This window comes from Triticum urartu, chromosome 3 (genome assembly GCF_003073215.2).
Source record: "Triticum urartu cultivar G1812 chromosome 3, Tu2.1, whole genome shotgun sequence".
NCBI classification, from domain to species: domain Eukaryota; kingdom Viridiplantae; phylum Streptophyta; class Magnoliopsida; order Poales; family Poaceae; genus Triticum; species Triticum urartu.
In genome coordinates this window covers 345108271-345117699 of record NC_053024.1, presented here as the reverse complement: position 1 = coordinate 345117699, position 9429 = coordinate 345108271, and the positions used below count along the sequence as shown (strand labels likewise).

The 9429-nt window shown below is 42.1% G+C and overlaps 1 protein-coding gene across 1 annotated transcript; it reads right to left on the bottom strand.

Moving 5' to 3' along the window:
* Positions 1 to 347: 347 nt before the first annotated feature.
* Positions 348 to 7448, bottom strand: LOC125543959 (ATP-citrate synthase beta chain protein 1). The gene is made up of 17 exons (XM_048707473.1): positions 7254 to 7448; positions 5521 to 5632; positions 5332 to 5434; positions 5125 to 5190; positions 4916 to 5039; positions 3653 to 3787; positions 3292 to 3352; positions 3127 to 3203; positions 2587 to 2742; positions 2355 to 2483; positions 2131 to 2263; positions 1909 to 2036; positions 1662 to 1767; positions 1502 to 1578; positions 1335 to 1405; positions 951 to 1235; positions 348 to 849 (listed from the first exon to the last, which is right to left on the bottom strand). The coding sequence occupies exons 2-17, from the start codon at positions 5618 to 5620 to the stop codon at positions 774 to 776; spliced, it is 1827 nt and encodes a 608-aa protein (XP_048563430.1). The 5' UTR covers positions 5621 to 5632; positions 7254 to 7448; the 3' UTR covers positions 348 to 773.
* Between the last annotated feature and the right edge of the window lie 1981 nt (positions 7449 to 9429).

The window sequence follows — 9429 nt, the reverse complement described above, 5'->3', positions numbered from 1 at the left end:
ACGAACTGTTGATCAAGCATCGCCATGAAAGACGGGACCATCTACACGCACAAATTAGCATCTCGCTAGTCTGTGCTTCATCACGTTTTGCCAGTTGAATTTAGGAATGGAGGGAGTAACAGCCAAGGGTAGTACCCTAATTAGGTTATTTTCTTCTTGCATCATGTCATCATGCTATATCTTCAACTTAGGTTAATTAAACCCTCAATAGTATTAAACTCTTATCATGCAACTCAAGTAACATCCAAAAACTACTCCGTATGCAGCTTGGTAGGGCAGTGGCTGGTGATGTGCATCAGCATTTAGACGGATACCATTACATGGCAATAAATTTGGGACCAATCAGCTAGAGCTCGAAGCAAGCAAGACGTACATATTCTATTTTATTACTCGTACCACATAATTTGACAGTACAGAATTCAGATTTTTTGTGATGGGGAACTAGCATCACAAACATTACAACACTCCCCAAATGTCTGAAGAAAATTTGGTGGTCACTTAATTGATGATAACATGAAACAATTATCAAGTATCCTCTCAAATATTTGATGCCCTAAAGCTTTCATGCTTGAACAATAAAAAATACTTACGTTGGAGCTTATAAAAAACACACCAGTCCCACAAGACATACACACAGCCAGTCCTCATCTGTAACGGTCTTCTCTCCCTCCTCGCCTAGTTGACAATCAGAACTTTGAATTCTATGCAATTATGCTCGATTTTATGGTGTACACACAAGTGGAAGATCCATAATATGCCGTGCTGAGTCGGCTTCACTTGGTGTACAGGACATCTTCCCAAGGGTGACGGTAGAGTGGTTGCTTGAGCCTCTTCTGATCAAAGGTGTGGCTGTTGATCCAAGAAGCAGATGGAAATATTATTAAGAAGAATGTAACTAGAGTAACAATAATGTACAGTAGTTGGTTACATTTATCATTATAAAGACTTACCCAATTAGACCAATTGAACGTGCAAGCACAAAGAGTCCATTAAGATATCCAATCTCTACAATCTCATCAATTTCTTGCTTGCTGAACATTCCACTCCCAGAAAGAAGATCCAAGAAAAGCGAGCCAATCGCACCGTCAACGTTCATAACCAAATTGTTGGCCTTTGACAGGGTGTAGGTCTCAACCTGAACAGCGTACTCCATGTACTTGACTGAAGGGAAGTGTGTGTGAGCATATTTCTGTAAAAGCTGCACTCTCTTGTCCCTGTTGTCTCTGCTTTTGATCCTAATAAAGGTATGCAAGTGAAATTTAGAAACAACAAACTTATGTCTTGAAATCACTTTTCAGGTGCAAGCTTATTATGATGCCAAGGGTGTATTATACCTGTGACCAATCCCAGGGACACGGATTCCCTTCTTTTTCATGCCCTCAACAAATTCATAAGGCGTAAGACCCTAGAATCAATTGATGTAGCTTATCAGATCAATTAAGAAACACATGAAAAACTGGAGTTGGAAAAAAATATAGGGACAGGAAATAAGATGGCTCACCCTATCATATGCATCTTTGAAGTACCGAGCAGCGTCATCAATTGCACCACCAAATCGGGGGCCAATTGTCAATAATCCTGTGTTATTTCAACAGTAAGTCTCAGTATGCTGTTGAGTACATAATGGTACAGGTTTGCATGTACCAAGTAAACAAGCTCACCAGATACCAAACTGGAAACAAGGTCCTTGCCAGCCCTAGCAGTAACTATAGAATTGTGAGCACCGGATACACAAGGACCATGATCAGCGCAAAGCATGATGCATATCTGTCAGACATATCAAGAAACCTTATTAGGACCAAATGAACTTTAGATGTAGAAGGGGGGGGAGGTACAAAATCATCATAGCATATTAGAGTTTTTGTAGGGAAGATAGATTATACATGTTACATTTAGCCCATAAATTACCTCGATAAATTGAGTACAATAACGAGGAAGGCTGCGCTTGAACCACAAAAGAGAAATAACATCACCAACTCCATAACCCCTTTCAATAATTGTAGACATGGGCACACCAGCATAGCAAGGTTCCTCACCTGCATCATACACATCACATTTATTATTTTCAGAGAGGGATAGCAGGGCAAAGGACAATTATAAAGTAAGATAAAATGTTGCCATCAATCTAACCTCTATCATCAGAGATAGTGGAGATAATGTGTGTGGGAGCTCGGACCTTCCCACTTTTAATGGCAGTTTTAAGATCCTCAGGAATGGGGGGAGGTGTAACCTCAGGGACAGGAGGAATATTTCCTTCCTCAACCTGCAAAAAATATATGTAACCCCAAGCTTTGATCCCCAGTAACATATTCCCACAAAAATTATACTTGCAAAAGACATCAGCTGTGATGTACCAGCTTCTCAAATGTCTCCTTAATCACACTTTCAAGAGCTTCAAATGAAGTCGGGACAACTGCCCCAGCATCCCTTAGTGCCTGATTCTTAGCTTGTGCGGATTCCAACTCACCACCGCTCTTCGCGCCCTGTTATACCAAAAAATTAATAAACCAGATCCATGCATACTAAATGTATCGTTCAGCTAACTGGAACTCGAAGAAAAGAACACCAATTTGTTTACTAACTTACAGCATGGCCAAACTGGACCTCAGATTTGAATAGGCGTGCACATGTCCCACTAACCCAAGCAACAACAGGTTTCTGAACCTTCCCTTGTTTCAAGGCTTCGACGAGTGAATACTCATCGCTTCCTCCAAGCTCCCCAAGAACAACCATCATTTTAACCTGAAGCCAACAAATGAAAAATGTTGATACACCATTGCTCAGAATCCAGACTTGGGTTACAAGTAATTCAGGGATGGCATTATCCTGATAGCATACTTGTGCGCCAAACAACCTTTTTGTCCTAAAAATGTAATTTGGAGTGGATGGAAAGATAATAGAGATAGGCCAAAATTAGTGTAAAGGAGTTGCCTCCAAAATTTTGAAGATAAAAAGGATCTAACAAAGGAACATGTTACAGTGACATCCTGTGGATGTCCAATCATGTCAGAGAAGAAAAATATAATATTCATAGGACACTTATGCGACAAAGACGATGAATATTCATATAGTACAGGAAGAAGGTTAACAGTATCAACTTCTATATAGAGATGTTAAGTGTCAAACCTGGGGTATGTTGTTAAAACGCAGAATGTGATCTGAAAGAGTTGAGCCAGGGAAAACATCCCCACCAATTGCAATTCCTGAATATGTTAAGAAACTGTTAGCATGGAAGCATTATTCATGTGAATCAGTAAATGTGACATTGACATTTATTCACAAACAAGGTACCTTCATAAATACCATCAGTCACTCTTGCAATCGTGTTGTACAGCTCATTTGACATGCCACCCTATTGAAATAATGGAAGTTTAGTTTGTAAATAGTATTCAAAATATACATTTGAAAATATATACTAATTAGTCATCAAATTAAAGAAGTGGAGTTCTGGAAAGAGAAACAAATGGAAAGTCAGGTGCTCTCCACATTTTTGCAAGAAAAGAAGAAGATAAAGCCGAAGCACCATATGTAAACAAAAGGTCGTCATTACAGACACACTGGACAGTTCTTTTTGCTACTTAATTGATGGACGTGAATCATGCAGAAATACATGCGATGAAGTAAGATTATTAACAACGAAATTGAAGCACACCGATTTAGACACAAAACCAACTGATCCAGGCCTGTACAGCTTGCATTGAATTATGTTATCAATGGTTCCAGCAGTATCACCAATCTTGAAAGCACCAGCTTGAACTCCTCCGACTGTTGCAGGTCCAATGATGACCTATAAATAACACTAAATCACTTAGCAAAAATAAACAATAAATATGCAGTTTAATCGTTTATGTGCCCTCGGAAAAAATAGCAATCATTTCAACTCATTACGATATATATATATATATATATATATATATATGGACTCAACTATTTGTTTTTTCCGCACAGGGCACACAGAGTCGCATTTTCCCTATCGCTCTGTTGGATCATCTTACATTATAGGTGTGATATTCCAGTATATTTTTCTTGATTTCTGGCAACTTTTACACTGTCCAAACCTTGAACAAGTTATGTAGTAGTAACTATTGATAGAAAATGGTTCTCCTATATTATGGGATGAGTAATTCCATGTGACATAGAGTGTTCAAAATATCGGCCGACATACAAGTTAATCGGCGAGTTAATCCCTACTCGGAGGGTGGCTGATACGAAAACCCCCTTCTCGTTGAATTAACGGCGCGAGCCAAGTAATCAGTTTGACAAGCAGATTAATCGGCTGTCAGACCAAAAAATCTTGGTGAGTCAGTTAACTGGTTTGATTGGAGGAGCAGCTTGGGCCGGCGGCACGCACCTCCCCTCTTCCCTATCCTTCATGCTTCTTCCTGCTCTCCCCTCCCGCTCGAGTAGCCACAGGCGCAGTCCACCAACCCTTTGGCCAGTGCATCCTACAGCGACGCAGCTCCCACGGAGTGGAGAGAAGCAGGGAGATGATAGGCGCTCGGTGTGAGACAGAGGATGAGAGGAAGAAGGAGCTGGGGACGTGCTCTGGGAAGGGGAAGAGAGGAAGAAGGTGGCGGCTGGAGAAGAGGAAGGAGGAGAGAAAGGAGAGTGGCTACACGGGGAATCTTTAACACACCCATCGCTGGAACCATAGTGAACTGAATGGGCTTCAGCCTAGCAGCGGTGATGACAGCCCAAATGTGACTTATGCAGAAAGGAAAGACAAAAAAGGATAGTAGAGGGACAAGCAGAATATGGCTAACACAAATATTTAGCAATATGTTTGGTATGGCCCTAGGTAACCTACCGATAAATTCAGTTAAATGGCTAATTCGCCGATTAATCCCTATTCAGTACCCGAGCGAGATGGTACCAGTTACCAATATCCGGAACATTGGTGACATATAATCCTTACCTTGTTGTTAGCACGTGCATAGCTAATTAGCTGCTTTGCGTCTGATTCAGGAACACCCTCTGCTATAATGGCTACAACTCGGACAGTTGGCTGCTTCAAAGCTGACATTGAAGAAGCAGCTGCACTGCAGATTTAGAAAATACAGTGAAATTGTAGTTGCTCCAGATCATGCAGTATTTCCCAGACAGATTATCAATTCTATAACTAACCTCCGGAAAGATGCAAAGTTGATAAATACATCCGCGGTTGGGTGTGCATTGCAAGCAGCTTCAATTCTACAAAAGATACATCAATAGATAAATTGTTCACACATAAATACTGCACTAGCAAAGTGCTAATGCAATATCCCTCCATCTGAAATAAGAACTGCACAATTGTTCAATCAAACAAGATAAATGAGGGAGAAGAGAGCTCACGTAGGATGAACCGGAATAGCAATTTCTTCTTGTCCAAAGAAAAGTTTCTGGAACCCATCAGAACCAGGATTGATTATTCCAGCAACAGAAGGTGTTTCTCTCCCTATCAAGCAGTGCAAATTCAGTTAAGAAAGAAACAAAACAGAAACACTATAGAGTCCTTTTAAACTAATGATAGGGAGAATATACCACAGAGGAAGTCAAAATCAAGCATCCGTTGGATAGGGAGTTGCTTATAATTATAGAATAATGCTTGGGTGGTTTTCGAGAAAATTTGACCCGTCGCCATGATTTACTTCCCCTGCAAATTAACATGTATTAGCCTATGATATAACCACAGTAGTAGTTACTATTTAGAAAACCATAAATCATAAGCACCCTACTAGTCATCAAAGTACCAGAATAAAATGAAATCATGTTAGCACAATGACAGAAATGTTGATATGGTATGTCAAGCATAAGCCCAACATCCAACATAGCAACTAGAAAGCATTTTCTATTGACATAGTATTAAGCGAGTATTTTTGATGATTTCAAACAAGCTACTGACATAACTTATAGCTGAAAAAAATGCATCTCTGTACCCCTGCGACATAGGGAAGAGTTTCTTTTTTTGCGAAATGATATAGGAAAGAGCTAACACAGGAAAATTTCCTGAGGATTGTAATCCTCCGAAATTCCTATGAAAATCCTTTGAATCAAAGGAGCCCAAAATGTATACAATATAAAGGTGCCATCTGTGCAGAACACCAGATCTCAAATACGATGCACCCGCATATTAAGTTCTTGCTGCGCACTACTTCTGGTGACTAAATCAGAACAATGCCCAAACAAAATATCACAATTTTTTCCTCCAAGTAAAATCCACGTAAATATACAGATGTATGCTGACTTCCCACTAAGCTCAGAGCTTTCTACTCATCATCACACGCAGACAAACTATAACGAGTAGGAGTACAAAGTAACATTTTAACAGCTGACGCACTGAGCCAACCAAATAGACTCGGGAATATGTGACCAGGTACTTAGTCCAAGCGTCATTTTGTTTCTAAAACCTCCAGTACAAGCATTGTCACTAAAAAATCCTACTACTAAAATAGGAAATTTAAGAAGGTATAGAATCAAGTTGTCTGATCCTCAAAAGCAATAAGATATAAAGTTGTTGAAATCTGAGTAGAACACCAGATCCCAAATATTATGCACCAGCACATATTACTTCAACTACATCCAATGTTTAAATAATTTTCGCCACCAAGATTCAACTCCACAGTAAAGAGTATACTAAGTTTGCGTTTGCCCCAAGAACAAAGTTTTCCCCAATGCATCCCAAATAAACAATTCATAGCGACTAAAAAAGGACCTTAACACTTGAGCTAACCAAATGGACTTTCCAGACCACACAAGTTGAACCCTTGCCCATTGCCACCCAAAACCTATCGAATTTGGGACACTTCATAAGCCACGAGATCTCCTCAGATCCACACAAAAAGCGAGCGCCAGAGCCCAAATCCAACAAAACCCAGGGAAAGCTTTCACTACCCCCAACACGACAACGCGTCAATCCGTCAAATATGAAACAAAACTGCCGCCAAAGGGGCATTTTTCCGGCCAAATTCTGATCAAAGGTAGCAAGCAGGGCAACCCATTCCCACCCAAAAACCCAAACCCATAGAATCAGACAAGAGGGGCGGGATCTCCACGAAACACCGCGGGCAGGATCCCGCTAGCCGCGGCATCCACCGGGCGACTGGGGCAAAGAGAGCCGTAGATCCGCGCCGTCGGGAGCACACCCACTCGACCCGACCCGACCCGACCCACCAACCGTTCGACCAAACGCCGCAGAGAGCAGTAACAGCAGAAGACTAGATGCAGTGCGTGGGAGTGGGTGCATGAAAGTGTGAGCACGGTTTGCAGCGGCGAACCTTCCGAGGCGAGGCAGGGCAAGGCGAAGCGGAGGCAGAATTGCTCTGGGACGGAGATTGATCTGGGTCTCGCTCGGGGAAGACGGAGCTGAGGGCCAAGACAAGTAGAAGAATTTATAGTGGCGGGTAGCAAATGGGAAGGTGAGAAGTAGGCGACGCACGCCCCCATCTCTCCAGTCTCCACCCACAAGAGCCGACGCCTTGACGACTGTTTAGACCTGGTCTATGAGCCGCCGGGCATTTTTTTTTCTTAAAAAAGAGAGGTAAAATTAGATGATACTTTGTGCGATCCCGTGAAAATTGGTTGCAACATACTCCCTCCCTCTGGAAATACTTGTCATCAAAATGGACAACTTCTTTTTTGTCTATTTTGATGACAAGTATTTCCGGACGAAAGGAGTATTTCTTTTTTTTGAAAAACTTCCGGTCTATTTATAATCCATTATAATAATACAAAGCACTAAGGTAATAAAATTACAACTATGTATTCCCTTAAAAAAATACAACTATGTATATAAGCCACCTAGCGACGATACTAATACACGAGCGAGCCGAAGGTGCACCGCTGTCATTGACGGTCTCCCAAGTGGGGAGGGGGTGTCTCTCGACAAGTCGTCTCCCGGCCCGGTGCGCCGGATCGAAGGCCCTCGTGTCGGTTCACCAATGGGTCATGTCGACGCAGCCCACGACATATGAGAGGAAGGCTCCCGACGACTTGATGTATACTCCAAGATGTTAGAAGTCGTCTGCAACTCGTCCTCTTTATACATAGCTGACTAGGATGTAACCCTCGACCCCCCGTACCTATATAAAGTGAGGGGTAGGGCTCGTAAAGGGCACACAACAATCTCAGAATAGATCGAATAAAACACATGCAGGATGTACGGTTTTATCTCTCTGGAGAGCCTGGACTTAGGTAAAACTTGTGTCTTCGTTATCATCATCTCAAGACCCTTAGTACGGGACCTCCTATCCGAGATCGACCGAATTTAGCTCCATCATTGATGCCCCATACAAGTCCCGCTAAGATGTGAAAGTGCGTTATATCGACTAGAGGGGGGGTGAATAGGCGATTTTTATGGAAGTCTTCAAAACGTGAGAGTTGTGAAGACAAACAGTGAAGATCATGCCTATTACTATGCAGCGGAAGTTAGATTACACTATGCCAGCCATGGTCATGTATTCAATAGAGTGAAAGCGCAATGACAAACAGCTTCAGTGTAATAAGGATCAGGTAGGAAGAAGTTATGAAGCCGAACAGATCATACATTCATGTTGTGAAGACAAAAGATAAAGCAAGCATGCAATGGCTTCACAATGAATAACTGTAAGTGAAAGGAAGTGAAGATGAAACCAGTGACACGTTGAAGACAATGATTTGTTGGACCAGTTCCAGTTGCTGTGACAACTATACGTCTGGTTGGAGCGGCTAGGTATTTAAACCAAAGGACACACAGTCCCGGACACCCAGTCAAGGACACTTAGTCCAAGACACCCAGTCCTCACCGTTTTCTCCTTGAGCTAAGGTCACACAGACCTCGCCCAATCACTCTGGTAAGTCTTCAAGGTAGACTCCCAAACCTTCACAGACTTCGTTCACTGGCAATCCACAATTTCTCTTGGATGCTCAGAACGCGACGCCTAACCGTCTGGAGGATGCACAGTCCTCAAGTGTAATAAGTCTTCAATCACACAGACACGAAGACTTAAGTGATGCCCAATTTACTCTGGCTCTGGGTGGTTAGGGCTTTTCTCCTCACTGGGAATTTTTCTTTCAAAGGCTTTCGAGGTGGGTTGCTCTCAAACGACAAAAGCCGTGCACTGAAATCTGAGCAGCCAACCGTTTATGGTTGTGGGGGTGGACTATTTATAGCCACTTGGCAACCCGACCTGATCTGTCCAAAATGACCCTGGGTCACTAAGGAACTGACACGTGTACCAACGGTCGAATTTTGAACTCACACGGCAACTTTACTTGGGCTACAAGTAAAGCTGACTTGTCTGGCTCTGGACAAGATTTTCTCTCAAAGTCTTCGCTCGAAGACATAGGATTTGAATTAGGCATCACTACAGTCATTCTGACTGGTTCTTTTGGACCCCACTTAACAGTACGGCGATTCCTATGACACTACATAAATGAAATAAAACTACGAAGGATCTAAGTCTTCGAGTTCCA